This window comes from Anopheles merus, chromosome 2L (assembly GCF_017562075.2).
Source record: "Anopheles merus strain MAF chromosome 2L, AmerM5.1, whole genome shotgun sequence".
Classification (NCBI taxonomy): Eukaryota; Metazoa; Arthropoda; class Insecta; order Diptera; family Culicidae; genus Anopheles; species Anopheles merus.
Genome location: NC_054083.1, coordinates 6,113,734 through 6,134,670, shown reverse-complemented (window position 1 = coordinate 6,134,670; position 20,937 = coordinate 6,113,734). Strand labels below are relative to the sequence as shown.

The 20,937-nt window shown below is 40.3% G+C and overlaps 3 protein-coding genes across 6 annotated transcripts in view; 2 read left to right on the top strand and 1 right to left on the bottom strand.

Annotated features, from left to right (window-relative positions):
* Positions 1–20,937, top strand: part of LOC121591747 (xaa-Pro dipeptidase) — a 49,858-nt gene that overhangs the window by 25,218 nt on the left and 3,703 nt on the right. For all 3 annotated transcript variants that reach the window (XM_041912637.1, XM_041912635.1, XM_041912636.1), the window contains 5 exons: positions 9,589–9,835; positions 9,935–10,126; positions 13,301–13,348; positions 17,197–17,258; positions 17,401–17,445. In XM_041912637.1, coding sequence (XP_041768571.1) covers positions 9,644–9,835; positions 9,935–10,126; positions 13,301–13,348; positions 17,197–17,258; positions 17,401–17,445 — 539 coding nt within the window. In that variant the 5' untranslated portion in view covers positions 9,589–9,643. The remainder of the gene's footprint in view (positions 1–9,588; positions 9,836–9,934; positions 10,127–13,300; positions 13,349–17,196; positions 17,259–17,400; positions 17,446–20,937) is intronic.
* LOC121591746 (zinc finger BED domain-containing protein 4) lies at positions 6,102–10,037 on the bottom strand. 2 transcript variants are annotated; one of them, XM_041912633.1, is made up of 3 exons: positions 9,953–10,037; positions 8,139–8,289; positions 6,102–8,063 (listed from the first exon to the last, which is right to left on the bottom strand). In XM_041912633.1, the coding sequence occupies exons 2-3, from the start codon at positions 8,161–8,163 to the stop codon at positions 6,220–6,222; spliced, it is 1,869 nt and encodes a 622-aa protein (XP_041768567.1). In that variant the 5' UTR covers positions 8,164–8,289; positions 9,953–10,037; the 3' UTR covers positions 6,102–6,219. The 2 variants fall into 2 exon arrangements, with proteins under 2 accessions (XP_041768567.1, XP_041768568.1); XM_041912634.1 differs by lacking the exon at positions 9,953–10,037 and having other exon boundaries at positions 6,102–7,938; positions 8,010–8,063; positions 8,139–8,171.
* LOC121591744 (FAST kinase domain-containing protein 3, mitochondrial-like) lies at positions 18,162–20,906 on the top strand. The gene has a single exon (XM_041912630.1). It carries the CDS (start codon positions 18,466–18,468, stop codon positions 20,575–20,577), a length of 2,112 nt encoding a protein of 703 aa, XP_041768564.1. The 5' UTR covers positions 18,162–18,465; the 3' UTR covers positions 20,578–20,906.

Here is a 20,937-nt window from a genome sequence, read left to right as displayed (position 1 = left end):
CTAATTGCCAAGATTTACACCGTTATAGTACGCTGGATTGGTAGAAATGTAATTCAATAAAACGCATTTGATGTTCGGTCTGCCAGGTACATACACATATACACTGTGCTGTTGCGTCTAAAATCATGCAATCATAAGAAAAGCGTAGCATCTAATAAACAGGGCGCATCCAATTAGACATGCATTTTTGTCCTCAAGTAAGCCGATTTTTTTATCGGATATCAGTTCCTTGGATAAGTTTATCTGAACAAATATTATTAATATTAATCGCTAAACATACCTTAATAAACCTTACCAATAGATCGCTAATAAGTTGCTAGCCTTGTATCCTATCGCAAACCCGTCACAGTGAAGCACAACAGACTCTACACTACTATCCACTATATTTAATTAGTAAGATATGTTTCTTCCCTGCTACACACTGCTTTGTGTTGGCTTACTGGAAAAATGCTGGATGAAGGGCCAACAACAGCGATGAATTTGATTTTGGAGGCAAAAGATTTGAACAGGCACCGTTATAAACCAACTATAATGCCGAATAAATGTCAACATGTGTGTGTGGGTGTGTGTGTGTTGACAAATAAGACACAACAAAGTTGGTATTATGCAGTTTCAAGCAAATAGTATGGTTACAGCTGGTTACAACTGGTAATCCTTTACATTCTGGTCGCTACCTATGATAATAGGCATTACAATGTATGGGTGTATGTTAATCTTGAGTTAAGTGGCTGTGCTTTTCCTTAATCAACGTTTTTAAAATATAGCAAACAATTGAATAAACAACAAACCATAAGACTGATACACTTTAGGACACAACATCTTTAACCAAAAATTTACTAATGTTTCTATATTCAAAATCGTACCAAGGAATATTGTTCCAATGTGCAGCATTTTGACAACCAACAAACTCTAATTTCCCTAATTGCATCAATTCTCTACCAAGATTGCAAGATTTTTCTTCTGTTTTAGTTTCTGTTTTGGTGACACGTCGGCAGTCGTGGGTGGTGAATGGGATGTCATAAATCATTGTAGAGCAGGATGCGTTTTTTTTTCCTTCATTTTCGATCGTTCACATTTGAATTGAAGTAATTTGTTTTGAAAACACCAAAACACACAAACACACACACACACACACACACACCCGGCGGGTTTATTTTGTGCTAGTGCCGTGTATTGTATATTTGCGCACGCGTTTATTAGATAGGCTATAATAAATTATTCGAAAATGACATACCTGTAAGAATATCTGAAACAGGAAGTAACACAATCCCCGATCACCTTCTATCTGCTGAAACTCGCTCACCTCTCATAGAATAAATTGGAGAAAGGGGGTATCTAAAGTGTTATTGGTACCTTGTTTTGCATAAGACGGAAGGTGTGGAGTGCGTGAACGGAGCGGGCTATGACTATGATCTCTTTTAGTCCATGTTTTAGCATGCAAAAATGGCAAAAACATGCCCTTTTTCTGGTTGGAATGTTTATTGAACAACAAAAAAAAAAAACAAAACCCTAAAAAAGCATACAGATCTACACGGAAGTAAATGTTTACCGCATATAAAGGAAATAGATGTACTATAATCCCCCAGGCTAGCGAAGTGTCACAGAAAGAGAGAATAGCGGACAACAGATCAACCATCTCGTGGGGAGCCAAAAAGAAAAAAAAACAACCTGGAAAATGAAATATTAACTCAAAAACACTGGCCCCAAAAACAGCTATTCTTAATACTAATCGTGACATGGGTTGATTAAGTATGTGAAAATCCGTTTTAGGATTGTTTTCCATCAATAACTTCTTGATATTGCGTGTGTGTGAGTGTGTGTTTGTGCCCTCCGTTCCATAACAACTCACCTGTCGTCGTCATGTCGACTATGTTACAAAGAAGATAAAACACGAACTGTCCACTATAAGAAAGGAATGTATTAATGAAAGAGCTTCGGATAAGCAACATTTGTAGAGCAGCAAATTCCGCGCTAGGATATTGTTTAATGCTTATTCTCTTTTGTATTTGCAATGCGTTGCGTCGGAACGATGATACACACATACAATATAAAATATTAGGAACAACTGTTATCCCGTAAAAGTATACTTTATTGTAAATAAGCACATAGGTTTCGATAATAATGATTTTGAATCGGTTAACCGCGAGGTAATTACTGCAAGGGAAATAATCATAAGTTTAGGTAGAATTGCAGAACTGGAATTTGAACGCAGTTGTTTGTTTTTGGTATCAATGTAGCATCGGTCCTTGTGCTACGTTCTGTACACCAACTTGTCAGTTTTGCATTTTATTTCCGTTAGTTTATATATCGTCTGAAGTAAACATGCAGATGTCATGAACATGATCAAATAGATAAAACCAGACAATTAACAACATGCTTAGCAAAGACTAAAAAAATTCAAAACAATGAAAAACTCATGTTAGTAGCATTAGGTAATAGCAAAATCAATCGAACAGAATGAACATACGAGAAGTTAAAACAAAAATCACACACACATACACACATTATAAAATGTGAAAAAAAAATGAAAACAAAAATCATTTACGCTTAAACATGAAAGGATTTAAACATATGCTAATTTAAAGACTAGTTTATTTCTCTCTCACACATTGTAATCCGGAGGAAGTGAGTGTATAATGAGTATGTAATTTGTGGCTGATAAAATGAATGCAAAAATAGAGAAACAAATAACCTAAATGGTGTCTCACCCCGTGTTAAATGGGTGGAGATGCCAAGGTCTTAAAAATGGTTTGGATGTTTTGTTTTTTTTTCTCTCCTATCGGTGGTTTATTTATTAATTTTCCGAACATATTTTACAGTTGTGTAACGCAGAAAATGCAGGTTTGTTTTATTTATTTTATTTTGGGTTTGCTCTTTACTTCATTTGTTTCCATCAACGATTTGTTGGGCGTTATAGAAACATATTGGAAGCAGGTATCATATCCATACACTTGCAATCCAAATAGGGAGGAACTGTTTTGCTGAAGATGATTGAACAAATGCAACAGCTTATAATATAAAATACGCATTATGTTTTGCCCTGTATGTAATGTTTGACAAGACTTTTCAACCTTTTAAGAGGTAGTAAAACCACGGTTCAGTGAAATTTTCAACGTACAGTAAAAAGGCAGTAAGCAATTAATACAATACAATATCTACAGCACCAATCAGCATAACAGTCGGATGATGAAAGTTTTTTTTGTTGTTGTTGTTGTGAAAATTTACTTGAATGCAGGGACATATTGTATGATTCGTTTGGTACGAGTTCTCCTATGTTAACCTTTTTTCGTCCATAATGGAAAGTGTAATGACGTGTAGTAGCGAAAGCATAGGTAATGAATGTTCATCAAAATGGGCATGTACATAATGTTCAATCATTAAATGAAACTACAATAACAAATTAAACAAAAATGACGAAAGAAAAACACAAACCACACCTTGCCGTATGAAGAACTAACATTAGCTGAAGCATAGAGATATTATTCGTGGCAGCTATCATCAATAAAACATACCTACTAAAGTTCATGTAATAAAATAAGTTTTGCCGAGCAGAGAGTTGATGTTGCATTAACAACTAACATATAGGCGTAATGTAACACGAAATACATCATTAACTCAACACTACGACTGGAAAAGTATTAAAAAATGCAGTAGGCGATGGTGTTGCACAAAATTGGTGTAGTAACCGCCATAGAACGCCAGAAAACCGGGTGCATATATCACCAAAATGGAATAGATCTTTTGGTTGTTTAGTCACACACACACACACACACACACACCCAATGATGTGTTTGTGGTGTGTTTTCTACGAAACATACTAGCTGCTTCTGAATTAGAAGTGAAAGTAAACATAAGTGTGAAAATTTTCCTTGTACTTCAACTAAAGTATGTATTCTGACTGTTTCACGCACTGATCGTTTTATTTAATGTTAGAATATATGGAAAAAATAGAAATTATATAAAAATGTGTAAAACTAACAAGAAAATAACTAGTAAAGAACCAACCCACGAAAACAATGGCATAGGATAGGAATAAATACCATCAACGTGAACCATCAACAAACGCTACATACTAAGAATTGATGATAGGACACATACCCTTACCACATACCCGAACCACTTAAAGCATAATAATATGTTTTGGTATTGGTAATTAAAATTGGTTCCATTCATATAATAATGGCAATAGTGCGACACTAATAATCGAGCATTTGAAAGGAGATGACATTTTGTTTGAAAAAAAAATACACAAAATCTAATCATTTAATTTAAAAGTCAGGAACAGTATCGCGATATACGTTTGTTCTGAAAACATTCGCAAAATACATGATATGATGTCGGTAACGATAAGTAGCAAAAATGCAGCAAAATATGCATGCTAGTAGTAGTTTTTCAAAAAGAGAGAGAGAGAGAGCGTGAGAGAGAGAGAAAGAAAGAAAGAAAGAAAAAAAGAGAGAAAGAGTGTGTGAGAGAGAGAGAGAGAACGAGAGAACAGCAAAAGCGGGAAACTGCAACAGGTCGAATTTTAATAATTGAACTTATCGTGATGATAACATAGGAATGGGTAATTAAATAATGCAGGAGAATATTTAGGCAAATGGCAAAATGAACAATGATCCAAACCTTGAGTAAAGAAAAAGAAATCAAATCGTTCGTTATACATTTATTTACTATCCTCATCTTGATGACAGCCATCGTTTGCCGTGAGTAATTGTTGTTGTTGTTAAAAACATTATACAAAAACAAATATAGGTGTGTTTAATCTTTTTTTTGTTTTTTTTTGTTACATTGATTTTCAATCTTTTGAATGTACTGCACTTTGAAATTCTAATATCTCTGTCCCCTCTTAATCACAAGTTAAAACATGTAGGGAGAAAGCACACAGCATGACATTTTTTGTGTGTCGGTATGACATTTTTTTATGACAGTACTTTTTCTTGTTCTTCTTTGGCACAACAACCGTTGTCGGTCAAGGTCTGTCTGTACCCACTAGTAGGCTTAGCTTTCAGTGACTTATTGATTAGCCATAGCAGGATAGTCAGCCCTACGTTTGGAGGTATGGCCATCTTCAAGCCCACACGTGAAGTAACAAATACATCTTGGTAAAAAATGATCATTTTTGACGTTACGTAATTAATGGATGAATCCTTCGCATGCATGGTACAAGAAATGTCAAAGTTCAACGATAAATATATTGAGAGAGTGAGACCGAGGAAGGAAGAGAGCGAATGTGTGTGTGTGTGTGTGAGAGAGAGAGAAAGATATTCAATGAATGGGAGTGTAATAGCGTCTAATTTCTACAAATTTTCCATATGCATGTTCAGATCCCTCTTTTCAGAACGCATGCGTGTCTCTTTCTATGACAAAAATCGGTCATAAACAGTGAACGGAGTAGCCGATAAGAAAAACAACTGCATAATAATATAATATTTATTTCACCACACTCGCCTATTACTTGTCTAAAATTGCCGAAAGGCAACAAATGCATCGTACGGATGGGCTCGTTATACGTTGCACTTTATTTACGGTAAATATCTCTGTTTTGTGTGCTTATTTCGAAGTTTATTAACAAGTACAACGCAGCCGGATATTGTTAAGTCCTTGCTACGGAGAGATCCATGTGGGGCAAGTCCATGTGGGGCTTGAACCCACAACGGACGAGTCGTACGAGTTTCGACGAATGCCCCACGGGACGGCCCCAAACGGTGCTTCTATGCTTGCCACAGGTCAATTCAGTTATTTGGAACAATTGAGCTAGATGTATGTTCTTGTGTTTTATATTTCTTCTTTGTTGATAAAAATAGTTTTAACATGTTCAAACCCTTTTTGACTCAAAATTAAATTACTTTAAATCAAATGTATATCCTTTTCTCCAACTTTTTGCACTATTTTGTACAATAAAAAAATACATTTAACATATTTTATCGTCATCCCCAACTGACCGTGTATGCATAGATAATTGTTTGTTTCGAGTAAAAAAAAAACCCGTAATTATATACCATTTGTAGTATGTTATTTTCGAGAAAATATCTGAGACACGTAACATTTTTTTTATAAGCATGCAATATATTCCAATGTACTGTTTCTCAATTTCTTAAATAAAAACAAAAAATAATGTTGCAAATTTTATTTCGTTGTGAAATGCACTCAAGGATTTTCTTACTTTATTGTTGATACATACTCAAAAAAAGTATGCGATTACTTTCACGAATATGTCACTTATACATTGTATTGGATGAACATAACTTTCTCACATTGTTTCGGTAACAATCTTTCTCGTTTTTGTAAGTGTTCCTGTCCTGCCTTGGTAAATAGTTGTTCACAGGGAATAGAGGAGCAAGGAACGTTAAGCACTCTGATCGCTAGATTGTAGACAGTGGGATACTTTAAATTATGCGCTTGCCACCAAAGCAGCGGATCTTCGTCAGTGTTTATAATGCGCTCTTTAAGATACATGTCAAACTCGTGGACAGCTAGCTGTCTCGGGTTGTTTAGCTCATCTTCTTCATCGTCATCGTCCCAATCCAAAAACTCCCTATATATGTTGTTGCCACCCTTGGGTTCATCACTGAAAGATGGTTTTTTGTTTGCCTGAGATGCTCCCTGAATCGCCATCAGTTCACTAATGATTGTTTCGTACGCCTGTTGGTATTCTTCCGGTTCGTTCCGGAATCCTTTTTTCTTAATTCGCGGGTCTAATAGCATTGATTGCGTAACGAATGTGCATTCCTTAAATGGATCGAGCTGGTTTATCAAACCTTCCTGCAGTGTGCAGATCATAGTTCGAACGCCGGACACTATTTCATCTCTGTCCGCAATCCTGGTCAAGTGTTCTAGTAGCATTTTTCGCAGCACACCAACATGAGAGATGGTGACAGATTTTTCGACGCATATAAAATCAGTTGCCTTGTTGAATACGTTTAGAACCTCCAACGCTTGTTCTAGCACTGGCCACTCGTAGTTCTGTATTGTGATTTCCGGTTTAAACAGATCGAAGTACGACTGTAGTGATGTTTTATTTTGCAGAAACCGATCCACCATATCGTACGTAGAATTCCACCGCGCTGGAAAGTCTAGCTTCAACTTTACAGTTTCCTGATTTTGTAGTTGCTTCAGGAGCTGTGACGCCTTTGAATTTGTTTTAAAATGTTGCACAGTATGCTTCACCTTCGCTAGGGTGGATTGTATCGAGTTGGCGATTGCTTCCTGCATGATTTGGTTCAGGCTGTGGGCAAAACATGGCAGCCGCCTAAGATTCGTATAGTCATCCGCAGCTTTGGCCATGCGGGCATTTTGCGTGACAATAATTTCAACCTTGTTATCGATGTTAAACCGCTTCATTACCTTCGAAACCCATTGGGCAATGTTTTCTTCGCTAAAATCGCTTGGAATTTCAGAGCATTCCAAAAGTCTGCACGATAGCTTGAAGTTCTGATCGATAAAGTGTCCAGTTAGGGCCATATAGTGAGTGTTGGTACTACTATTTGTCCAGTAATCCGACGATAAAGCCACAGATTTGGCAGCCAACAGTTCGTCTTTAACGGTTTTCAGCTTCTCTTCGTACGCTTGGGGCAGTAACGCATTTGATACTGCTTGTCTGTTGGGAAGTATGTAATCTGAGTTGAGACTGTTCACTAGAGTCTGAAACGATGCACTTTCCACTATTGAGATGGGTAAATATTCGTTGCAAATAAAGTCAATCAACATCGAGTCTAGCTCGCGATGCTTTTCATCTGTCATTGACTGTGGAATATAAGCATCCAGCTGAGTACAGGTCCCAGGCAGTCCCAACGTATCTAGCTGGTTCATACTAACATCCGTTGCGTTCACTGCTACAGATGAAACGGCGAGAGGATCAGGATCTTCTTCGTGGACGACTTTGTTGGGGTGTTGCTTTCGAAAAAGCTGAATGTTGGGATGTTTGGCCGATAGATGCCGCTTTAGGTTGGAAGTAGAACCTTTTGAAAATGCTATGGATCGAAAGCAATGGCGACATTTAGCACCTTTACCGTTCATGTTTGTGAAGTGGTTCCAAACGGTGCTGACGCATTGCTTTCCCATACCTGTGAGTGTGAACCCATCATACTTTAAATCAGTATCATTCAGCACAGCGTTGAATATTTCGATATGTTACTCACGTTTTGGTGTAAAAGGTTTATCCATCGTGGTTTTTTTACCCTGGTAAAGGCGTTTTTATTCGCAAAAAATGGCGCTCAAACTTCTTAAACGATAATTTACACTCCTTTTTACCGCAACGTGCAGCCAACTTCTAGAACGATTCCAGCGAAACTAACACACGAGAGCGAAGGTTGGCAGAAGTGAGTCGAGTTTTTCAATCAGTGTACGTACGAAGTTCGCTGAGAGAACTGAGTCGGGGGTCTCGATGTCACGGTTCGTTGTGAGCTTGAGATAGGGTGCGAATGCTTGCTTCGATGCGAGAGTGAGAAGGGGCTGTTAACGTACGGTTCGTTGAGACAAGCGAGTTGGGATTCTCAACGAACAGTTCCAAGAAGAGAGTGAGAGAATCAACACTATGAACGTACGTGTGTGTGCGTGTGCGCATGTTGTATTTTTTATAGCTTACAGTGGGGAAAAGAGAACGAATCACACAGTAAAAGCAACTAGAACGGTTTAACATTTGTCTCGTGCTGCATTTGTTTGTGTATGTATATATTCAGATGTGCGTTGGTTGGTATGATTGCCGGCTGTATTTGTTACACGTAGTGCGGGTAACAAAAGTGCGGGCCTCAAACTAGGGATGGAGTAATTTTGACGATTGCACCATCTTTTAATATGTTTTGTACACAATTTAAGCCTGTGTTGGATACATTCGCCAGCAGTGCACGAATTATTCTCACGGTTGGTGAATAACTCAATAACCAATGATTCGTATAATCGAATCAATCAAAGAATCTAATCCACTTTAATTCATTTAACACATTCGGCTATGTAACGCAGTGGTCTCCAACCTGTGGTCCGTGGCGTTAACAGATGTGGTCCGCTAAAGATTTTTTTAAAAAAAAAAGCTTATTTCTATACATATCGTTATTTCCCACAATTAAGATTACATTTTTAACAGGCATATGTAGAATAAGATTAAAACATATTTTTGATCAAAAACATGGAACTAAGTCTACAAAATGTATGCCCTCAATGGATGTGGGTCGTTGCAAATTTATTTTCAAAGGCAAGTGGTCCGCTATTCTAAAAATGTTGGAGAGCACTGATGTAACGTACCTGTTCTTGACCTGCCACCAAACGCTTAAGGTAGTACCCGTTATACCAATAACTGGCTAATACTAAAAATGTAAGTTTTATTTTAGATTGTACGGGCTAACTGTTGAATATTTATACATATCTGATACACAATGGGCGAGCGTGTTATCAGCCAACGAACATTGTGGACTCTATCAGCAGATCAGTTTATACCGCATGTGAACTGTCATTTCGTGTGGAACATGGTGATATTGTTTCCCATAGCCTACTTTTGGGCCAATGCAAAGATCCTTCCTGTGTGTAACGATATGGTTTTGTTTTTGTGCTTGTATCTGAGCGTTTCTGTGTTGTCTATTTTTATTTGTTTTACAGCTCAGCCAGCTTACATCACTGCCATCGTCGAAACGCACGCACAGCGGACGCAAGGATGGCTGTCTTCCAAATGGGTTCTCATACGCACGCCATCTCGATGACGTTGTACCGTGACAACCGAATGAAGGTGGTCAATGAACTGCAGCGTGCCCATAATTTTGGAGTCGATTCGAAGCCTGTGATTCTGCTTCAAGGAGGAGACAACATTAGTCACTACGACACGGACGTGGATTATGTATTCCGTCAGGTGAGAAAATATTAGCGTGTTTAATGGTCACATATGATATATATGATACCAAGCGGGAAATTATAAAAAAGCAAATTCATTTCGTTCGTACATTTGCAGGAATCGTACTTCACCTACCTGTTCGGTGTGACGGAACCGGGTTGCTATGGAACGGTCGAGATCAAAACCGGACGTGCAACGCTGTACGTGCCCCGATTGCCGGAAGAATATGCCGTTTGGATGGGACCGTTGCTTGGCTTGGAGGATTTCAAGAAGAAGTACGAAGTGGACACCGTACACTACGTCGATGAGGTAAGCTTGCTTCTTAGGGCGGTTGGAAGAGCACAATTCATTGTTTAATTCGTGAACCTCTACCACGTGCTGTGTGGTTGGTTGTTTAGCAGTCATACGGCGGATGAAGCTATTCCCGCTGCGCAAGAGTAATTCGCAATCGTAAACAGTAACAAGTAGTCTCAGCTTGAAACGTTGGCGCAGTTCCGCCACTTGGTTCCGAGCTGTGAAATATGTGCGCAATGTGTATGGTACGATTCAGTCGGACGCTACACACACACACACACACACACACACACACACACACACACACACACACACACACACACACACACACACACACACACACACACACACACACACACACACACACACACACACACACACACACACACACACACACACACACACACACACACACACACACACACCACACACACACACACACACACACACACACACACACACACACACACACACACACACACACACACACACACACACACACACACACACACACACACACACACACACACACACACACACACACACACCACACACACACACACACACACACACACACACACACACACACACACACACACACACACACACACACACACACACACACACACACACACACACACACACACACACACACACACACACACACACACACACACACACACCACACACACACACACACACACACACACACACACACACACACACACACACACACACACACACACACACACACACAGTTCTTACTATTCTTGCTGCTAAAGATGAAATAATGTATTGCTTGGCCTTTAAGATCAGCGATAGATGTTATTATATGCATCTTTGTGGATAAAATTTTTGTTACTTTTTACCTCATAGCTACTCAAATAATTTTGTTTTCTCAGAAATATCTATTTTACAGAGTCGGTCAGAGTTTTGATCTGATAGCTGGAACCATTTAATTTTTGTTTAACGCTATAGGAATTTTATACTTAACTAATGACTGGCATTTGTACAAACATTTGTATCAGAATTACTGATGATAGTTTAATTCCCATTATGGCGCACGCGTTTTGACGCATTCATTATTTAATAAATCGGAAAGCCGTTTTACCATAAGATATATTAAATATTTCATTTTGCATAACAATTTCTTATATATTTGTATAATGTGTTTATTGAACAGAGCTATACCCCCAACAGAAAGAATTGTCGATTAGGTGTTGCTCATTAAAATATTGGACACTTTTCCCGATCAAGTTGGATCCATTCGCGTACAGAACAATAACTGCAAACATCAGTGAAAATATCGTTCAAACATGATTCTATCCACATGAAAAGAAGTGCGACATTCCCAAATTATGAAATTACAGGCGGTCCCCGAGATACACGGTACCTCTTATACGCATCTTAGACACATCCATAGTGAAATACCAAATACCAAATAATTTCCGTATTGATCGAATGTGTGCGGGGGTCATTGTATCATTTCAAAACGTTTAAAACTGTTAAAATTCAGTAGAAACATATCAAATAATTAATTTGGTGGCTTAAACAACCCCCTACTTGCAAAATTGCACGAAAATTAGCGATATTTTGGCTGGAAATCACGAAATTCGACTTACGCAGAAATTCGTGATACGCGGTATATTGCGCCCGTTTGCGGTCCCCATTAACCGTGTATCTCGGGGACCGCCTGTATTAGTAAAGTCGACATTCCCAGACGACACACATTCAATCCATAGTGTCGTAGTTTCGTACACAGTTTGTCAACAACGGCGGAAAAAATACCATCGAAGGCCTCTAGTAAAAAGTAAAAATAAAGTGCACATTCTCAAGCGTCCCTGGTCAATGATGCGTTTGGTCTATTTATTTTGTTTTTAATGTTTTCGTTCTTTTCTTTGCTCGTTGGCCAACGGTCTGAAATAGCGACCGGAGGTTATTTCCGCATGATTTCTTGAGCGAATGAGAGCATGTCTGTCTCAGCACGGTCAAAGTGCAATGGGTACAAATACATATGAAAAAATAAATAGTAAAACACCGCTACACATATACCAGACACGCGAAACGTTTGTCTACTCCTACGCTACCCTAATACAGGTTAAAAAAATGACTACGCTATCCTAATACAGGTTACATTCGAAAGTGACTTGGAAAACCCTGTACTTGGGCTGAATCGAGCGAATCATGACTGATTCACCCAGAGAGTGCATTGTGATTTACGTTCGTGTGACTAAAGCAACTGGCAGTTCCTCTTAGGTGTACTGTCTCAAGCAGCGAATGTAAGAAATGTGTGTGCTTTCATTATTAGTCACACGATTAATACTTACTTACCACCACTCGTCCGTTCGTAACGAGCTATTGCCGTAGTATCGAAAAATACGAGGAAAAACATGATTAAACTGAGACACATTGCACGTGGCCGGTATTTAGTTCGGCAGCTTTTTTTGTTGTCGTATTTGAAATCGTAGTAGCCTGTTGGATCTGCCTGCCCTGCCCGCCCGGCTCTGACAAACGATTGATTCAGCAATCTCCCACGGCGACGTTGAGGTAGCCGGTATTCGATTGTATGTGTGTGAAGTGTGCTTAGCCGCTACCCACACGCACACCGTTTGTTACATGGAATACAATGCGGGAGGGGGAGTTAAGGGGTCTACAAAAATCGATCGGCCGCATTCTCAAATGTTGTTTGCATCTGTGAGCGTCCGGCGCTCCAACATGTTCCCTCACAATGGTTGCCTAGCCTCGTCCCCGGTGTCGCGTGGACTTGCGTGTCGTTCCGATCGGGTGTCATGTGGTGTGCTGACGATGTCATGTGCATGGTCATTGCACCATAATTAGGACAGAGTGTTTTATGAATTATGTAATGCTTCGATACCACATGAAAACGTATTTTTATCGATGTTCGACTCCACAATACGGCGCATGGCGCTCGTATTTGAAATAGTGATAGCAATGAATGAGCCAAAATAACAAATTCGTTTGTGTAGATACATTCTTTTAGCGGCAGGTAGAGGGAAAGAGACAAAAACATTCACGAATGACACCAAAACCATTTGTTTTTAACCGCAAACTGATTGAAATAATAGATCCGAAAATTGCCAACGTGCGATCGGAGCCTATATGATCTTTGAACTTTCATTTACCTTTAATAATGCAACGATTTCAATTTTCCTATTTATTTATTCACAGATTTCAAAACGCCTTTCTGATGTAGAACCATCGGTGTTGCTACTTTTGGTAAGTTTTTGTTGTTTTTTTTTTGTAATTACATGTTCTATTCTTTTATAGAGACATATGTTTTATTTAGATACACATTAAGGCATTAGTATTAAAACTAAGCCCTCGTTCAGCCCTAGCTAACGGCAGGAAATTTTAAATAATAAATAAACATACAATCTGGATGGTCCACCAGTCTATTTGATAATAGCGCTCGCTCGTACAAAGTCGGAAGCAATCGATTCGCATCCGTAAAAATATGAAAAAGAAAGAAAAAGTAAGATGCTTTGCTGTTATTTTTGAAATATTGTATTGTTTTATTATTCCTATCAGGACTTTTTTTTATTATACTTTACCAAGTCCTGGCTGAATATATTTGAACGGCAATGATAGTTGATATTTGTGTTATTAATGCATAACTTTATTCCACCTTTTTGACCTTCCTGAAATTATCTATCCCCTTTTTTATGTGGAACGCTCACACATATGTTCTTTCCTTCATGTGCTAAAAGTAACTACGTAAGAAATATTTTTTCGTACGAGTTACATGTCTGCCAGGGCTGTAGATTCTGCCGTTTAAGCCGCCAATCGCAACACAATGTTCGACTGAGCAAGGCATGCATGATTGCAGTTGGCTCTGGCAACTGTACCTGTATGGAGCGAATGAAATGAAAATAAACAAACCATGTCTCACGTTCCTATCGCCGCCGCTACAGTGTCGTTCGGTGTGGCTGTTGGAGGCCCTTGGCCCAAAATCAAGGAAAAAGTTCGAAGAAGTTGTTATGGCGCTGTTTTAGTGTTGACCGTTCTCTACAGACAGCAATATCGACGCGTAAGCGATACTAGCATCAAACTATTTTCGGAACAGGAGAATGATGCTGAGAATTATGCTGTGGAGAGCCATGTTTATGTTAAGAATTTGTTTTCATTTTAGCTTCAAACTACAAATCATGATGCAAGTTAAGAAAATGTGAATGAAGAGAAACACAACAAACACCACACTGTTGTTGTGAACTGGCGCTGTTGTGCACACGATTATGGAAGGGTGTGTCAAGGTTTCGATTCGGGTACATTTTCTTGGAATTACGGTGACCGATAACTACTCAACTCAGCCGCGGAGTGGAACGATGAGTGCAGGAATAGAGCAAACTTTTCATTCTAGCTCATTTCGACTTCGACCATATTTTGTTCGGGCTAGGAAAGTGCCGCCGTTGCATACGAAACGATTCGTTTGGCGAATTTCGTTCATGAAATTTCAATGCACAGATACTTCCCCCACTCCCCTGCCTGACGAACCGCTTTTGGTCATTGGAAATGCGTGTAGTGTAGTGTGCGAATCGCCCCGTCACAATATGGCTGGCTCGCCGCCGTCACAACACAAGGCAAAACAGCAAACACCGGCACATCGAATAAGCAGGCCTTGACTTCAATTCAGCTTTCAACTGGCGGGCGCGTTCGCCATCTTACGGCGAGGCTGTGTGCTGCTTGAAGTGTGCGTGGGGTATGTTTGGCTGTGTGCAGCTGCTTGAGCAACAGTGGTAGTGCGATCGTCATGGAATGGGAATGTGCCCCCTGCCAAGAAGACCGGCTTGCTGAGTTGTGCAAATTTAACCGTTATTACCCTTTATTCACTGCCGTCCAAACGCGTGAGTCTGTGCATTATTTGGTAGCATTTTCCTCGTGTTGCTTTGCCGAAATGGTTGGCATACCATATGGACAAATACGGATACTGTTTGGATGGTTCACGTTAAAATACACCACACTGGACTCTCGGGAATACGGAACGGTTGTATACAATGAGGCATTTTTGATGATCGAAAGACTTTCCTCGCGAAAGTTGCTGCATCCATGAAGCAGTATTTCATCTATAAAGAGGGGTTCAAAAATAAAACCTGACGTACGACAAGTTACGTATTGAACATAAAATTGTCAAGCCATGCATCAGAAACTTTCTAAAAAAGTATTACTCATTCGGTGCGTATCGCCAAGATATTTGTTATTCGAATGCTGGGTAGAAAGAAAAATCCCCCCCACGCTCTGCTCAACATTTCGGCGCCCGTCTGTGTCTACCTGCACGTATGACAATAGCAACGTCGTTCCCACGCGATCGGCATGGTGTTAGTGAGAGCGTTGCATTGGCTTTGTTTTGGTTTGTCTATTTTGATTATCCACTTTCTACACACGTAGGTACGATACCTTGATCAGCCGAGTGCCGATGAAATGATCACTCGCGGCTAAAGGGCAAAAACATGTTGGATCAGCTATCTGAACGCCAACTTCACCGAATGACGCGTGTTTGGCGAATTTCCATTATGTTTTTGTCTGTGTGCTTCCGCCGTTTCTATTATCGTCCACCGGCCTTTCTATTTTCCGGCCAAGACGACAGTTGGAGTTTGTTTTGAATACAAGTTGGAACCTTGTTATGATGAAGCCGGGGGTTGTTGAATAGCTGCTGTTTTTTTGGTTCTCAGCAATGTAGGCCGGATGGGGAGAAAAGAGCGAGCAGTGTTGCCTAGTGAGGAGTATTGAAACTCACGTACCACGTTGCAGTGTGCCCTAGTTTGGCAAGATGGCGAACTAAAAGCCGGGAAGAAATTCGACAAAAGCGACAAATAGCTGCTTAGGTTTTTTGTTATTGCCTAATTTCGCTAATTGAATCTACAGAAATTGTCATCCGAGTTAAATTCACAGCATTTTGGTTTGCACTTACATGCCTTAAATACGTGGCAAACTATACATTTCAGCTTCTTGTCTATTACTATTCTATATACAAGCATTGACGTGTTATTAAATATCAGCAGAATCATTAAGAAAATAGGTACAAAGCTGTGATGCAAATAAAAAGAAATCCAATCAAAAGAAAGAGTGCAGCAGTTTTACATCAAAGTTAGTATCAAACAATGAAAGTGTAGTGGCTTTGGTTGGTCAGATTGTAATACCAATTGTCTGCGTATTTTCGGTAGCGGCGACGTTATCGCGTTGTTTACTTTTGCGCAGTTGATACAATTTTGGGTGTATTTTTCAGTATAATGCTAGTGACACAACGTACCGGCGTGTAAGGTTCGGTTCGTTGCGATGGCCTTGGTTGGCGTCTAAGATATTAGATGACATATCCACATTACACAAAATACTACTACACATAACTTGCACTCCCCTTGCTAATACTAGCAAATGTAGGCGCATGATCAATAATTGTGTTGCGAGGTTGAATTGGATGAGGTGTGCCGTGCAGAGATACTGCTAGGGGTGGTATGGCTATGGTGGTACAAAAATCATTCTTATCAGCTGTGTCGAATGATTCCACTGCACTGTCGAAGGGTTGCCTATCTTAAATACCTCCCGATCTAAGTGGTGATGATGAAACGGTATGAAATCATTGCGCCACAAAGACGTGTCACGGTACCCAGATTAACGAATCGTAGATCTAGTGAACACGAAACCTGGCACAAGGCTTCCAATAGGACTGACGGTGTGATACGGTCAGAGATAAAGCTACAAACAATGTGGTGCTGTCTACACGTACTTAACCGCCTTGTACTACTACTAAGGTCGGACGATGTACGGTAATGGCGCCTTTGCGCATGTTTACAAACAAATCCTACGGCAAACGATCGGGTGATCTATCCCCATCCATATCACGTGATGACGTCAATTTTGTCCAAACATTTGTGTAAAAAAACGTGCAAGAGCGTTATCAGTGACGCTATGTCACGAGTAGGATGTGTAGATTTAATAACAGTGTAATGTAAAATGTATGTAAAATACATTCAATTTATTGTTGTTTTTGTTTTACTTTGATACGAAGTATTAGTTTGCGGAATAGGATAATAAATTGATCCAACTGATCCTATTTTCTTTTCATAAAATAGAGTGGACCAAATTCGGATAGCGGCTCAGTTGCCAAACCGGCTTACTTCAAAGGTATTGAAAGGTACGTTTTTGTTTGTTCCAAATTCAAAAAAAAAAAACGTTGATAACATATGTGTATATACAGTTGAACGTAATAAAACTCGAGTTAAAAATGGATTATTGATAATATTTATTCTCATATTACTCTTTTTCCTGAACAATAGCTTTGTGGCTGACAGTGACATCTTGTTCCCAGTGATTGCGGAATGGTAAGTGTTATGTTTCGTTTCTAATTTAAAATTTAAGTTAATTTGCTTTTCATTCAAATTTCAAATCGTTAAAAGACATTGTTCATTAGAATGTTTAGTTGATTGAAAGTCGTATTTATTCAGTTGAATAATGTAAGGGTTAGGTCCCGTAGTAAGAGCATGCACGTCATGGAATTAAACCCCGTATGGACCGAGCCCTCCATACGCAGAACAGATGACCGTACTATGGATAAATCAATGAAGCGTATTAGAGACTTCAGTGAAGTATCAGTTCATTGGCACATATAATAGAAACTGAAAGTAATGTTATGATATTTTTAAAATGTAAAATGATGTTGATATTTGTTTTACTTTCAAAAATGTATTCAAACACATACTAACCATTTTCAATTGTTAAGTAAACTATTTTGAAAACTTATTCAGTCTGATCCACAGCAGTGCTCATAATTGTGCTTATAAAATCGTTGAAACCATCCTTATTTGCAACCTATAAAACCTCATATTTTCTAAATTATCATGACTCATAAGAGAGCTATCAGTATACTGTTACAGAATAGCTTTGACTCATTAACATTAACATAAAGTTTTAAATAAACCTTCTCGAGTTGAATTTGCCTTTTCTTCTATTTCTTTTTTGGCATGTAGTAAAATCGTTGTTAGTGTAGGTGGATCGATTTTGCGTTCGTACGATGTTGAACAGCAGCTGAACGGTAAATTTAAAATCTCCCCGTTCAGGGCTGCCTCGCGTGCCATTTTGACAGTTTCAATTCCAAAACAGAGTGCAAGTTGACACAACTTCGTTGAATGCCAGATGTGTTTGATGTTTGCTTCGTTGAGCTCACGCATTTTAACACCGTTTTCGTCAAAAGACGGATTGAAAACAAACATGAGAAAGTGTTCAAAGTGAATTTCAAAAGTTTGGAAATGTTCTGAAGAATTGTGTTGAATTGCTCGCAGCAAAAACGACAACGATCACCGGCTGGTTCACATATTTTTACCACCAAGCTTACATAACGTTAAATGTCTCGCTGCGTGTGGTACTCCTTGCGCTCGCCTCGTGGTGTGGTCGGTGGATTTGGTGCTTCGCTGCACTATTGCTTACCTCAGTTTGCAGCGCGAGTATGCGCTTTTTCTTCAAAGGACACTGGAGATGATCCACCGCCCACAAACCCACCGGAAAGAGGAAGTGGCACGAACAATGCATCATCTTCAAACACCAGTTCGAAAAAATTCGTACGCAACGCTACTATATTGGTACAGCAAGGTTGCGACATCCAGGAGCTCCCCGTTGTCGTTCGCAAGATTGCGGAGGACGAGTTTGTATCGTTCGTATCGAATAAAATAATCACTGCACCGCTATCAACACCACCCAGCAATACAGTGGTAGAATCAGCTTCGGCCAATGATTTACAAGCATCGTTGGAAGCCGATTTAGAAATTATACGAAGTATTGACGGTTGCCATTCCACCAAAGGGGTGCTGACGATACTGAAGGAACGAGAGAATGAGGCGTCTTCTGGAACGGCTGGGTACGGTCCCAGTGTGGCAATCCGTGCGCTGGAGAAGATACTCAAGGTGGAAAGTTTGCTGGAATTGAAGGAACTGGAGGAAACCGAGCCGTTTGAACGGATCGTCAACAGCATCGTGTTCCACGCGGATTCGAAAGCCATTCTAGACCTGTTGGATGAGCTGCGAAGCTATTTAGAACTGCCAAAAACAATAGACATGCTGGGTAACGAGATGGTCTACCGTTGCTCAGAAAATACGCTATCAATCGAAGAGTGTTGCGATGCTATCGAAGTGCTTACCCAATGCCGGCGGCCAGAAATGGTGGAAAAGTTCTGGAGCGGCATAGCCGACCAGGAAAAGTCAATAAGTGAGCGCAACGTGCATTTCGTGTTTTCTAGCTTACCTTACCTTAAAGTTAGTCGACGAGCGGTCCTGACGGTGCTGGAACGGCGCATTCCACAGCTCTGGTGGCAGATGTCGCCAAATGCCACAATTGAGGTGTTGCAGGCTCTCGTGGCCTGCAAACTGTCCCCCTACCGCGTAACACAAACGCTCGCCCGGTGGCTGAACACAAACATTCATGCGGTGGCTGAGGACGAACTGGGTGCAATACTGGAAGCATTCACAAACTTAGCCTACTCGGATGCACAAATCGAACGTGCAATAGAGCGGTATGTGAAGGCGAAGGGCGTGAAGGTCAGTTCGCAAAATCTCATCGTTACGATACTGCGGCATTGCGAAGAGTTTCGCCTTCGAAACGCGCACATCCTTAACGGGTGTAGCGAGTTCTTCATTGCCAACTTTGGCCAGCTCGAGCCGTCGTACCTGAAGGCGCTCTTCTGTCCCTTTGCCTATCTGGATTTTGTTCCGACGAATGCGACCAAATTCTTCGACACGATGAACATGTTTCTTGACCTACATTTCGCCAAAATTCGCCCGACCGACACGATCGATATAATGTTTGCGTACATCTGCTTGGAGCGCTTTCCGCTCAACTTTGTCAATCGAATTTTCAACCCATACTTTCTCGACGTACTGCATGCGAAAACGCGTCCGGAACGGCTGGATGTAGTTCGCGGCAAGCTGAAAGTGTTCGATACTGGCCTAACGCTCGAGTGTGCCGATTACGATGGACCGCTACTTCCGCGGGATCACTCGGCAAAGGCTGTGTTTCACGATGGGCGTATCAAGCGTATCGTCAACTACATCACGACCGAGCTGGAAGAATTGGCTGGTGGGCCGGAGTGTATGACCAAGTTCTCCGTCCTGCAGCATCTACCAGTGAATTCATTATATTTGGTTGATGTCATTTTTCACCCGCCCGGGTTAGGTAACATATTTTCCTTAAATACCATGAAGGAGCGCAACATCAATGTGGCAGTGCTGGTGCATCTGCCGGAGTATTTCGACAGCACTGGAAAGTATTTGATTGGACCGCAGGTCATGCGAATACGGCATCTGCGACGGCTCGGACTAAAGGTGGCCACACTGCGTTTCGATGTGCTTTACAAGCTTAAAATACACCCGCAGGAGCTGCGTGAATATTTGGTAGAGCGAATGAAACTGGCCCTCGATGCGCTACCACCACCTGGTACAACAATGACTGTCGACGGTTCGCTGTAGGTTCGCGACAAATCCAAGCACAAGCGCTGGTTCGCCTCCCCTAGAGTTGTGATATACAATGTGTAAAGTATCGATGCGATAATTATTAGTGTAAAGTATCGACGATTAGCTTATTAGGCTAGCTGCGCGGCGCTGTACGTTAGTTTTATTTAACCGTTGTGTAGCATTATGGTCCACCTTTGACGGAGAAACAATTACTGAAAAATAAACAGGTGAAGTGTAGCGTGAAAATGAAATGAATCTGACTGCTACCTAGAGCGACGACGAGTGTGTGTTATTTTGCAAATGAAGGGTAATGATGATTTGCTTTTTGCTACCAAACATACTGAACCTCATATTATTCTGTTAAAAACAAATGGT

Bases quoted from the DNA above. Each gene is read 5' to 3' on its own strand.
- LOC121591746 (XM_041912633.1), bottom strand. From the start codon at position 8,163: ATGGATAAACCTTTTACACCAAAAC. The intron at 8,064-8,138 runs GTGAGTAACATA...TCACACTCACAG, and splicing joins TAAACCTTTTACACCAAAAC to GTATGGGAAAGCAATGCGTC.
- LOC121591744 (XM_041912630.1), top strand. From the start codon at position 18,466: ATGTCTCGCTGCGTGTGGTACTCCTTGCGCTCGCCTCGTGGTGTGGTC.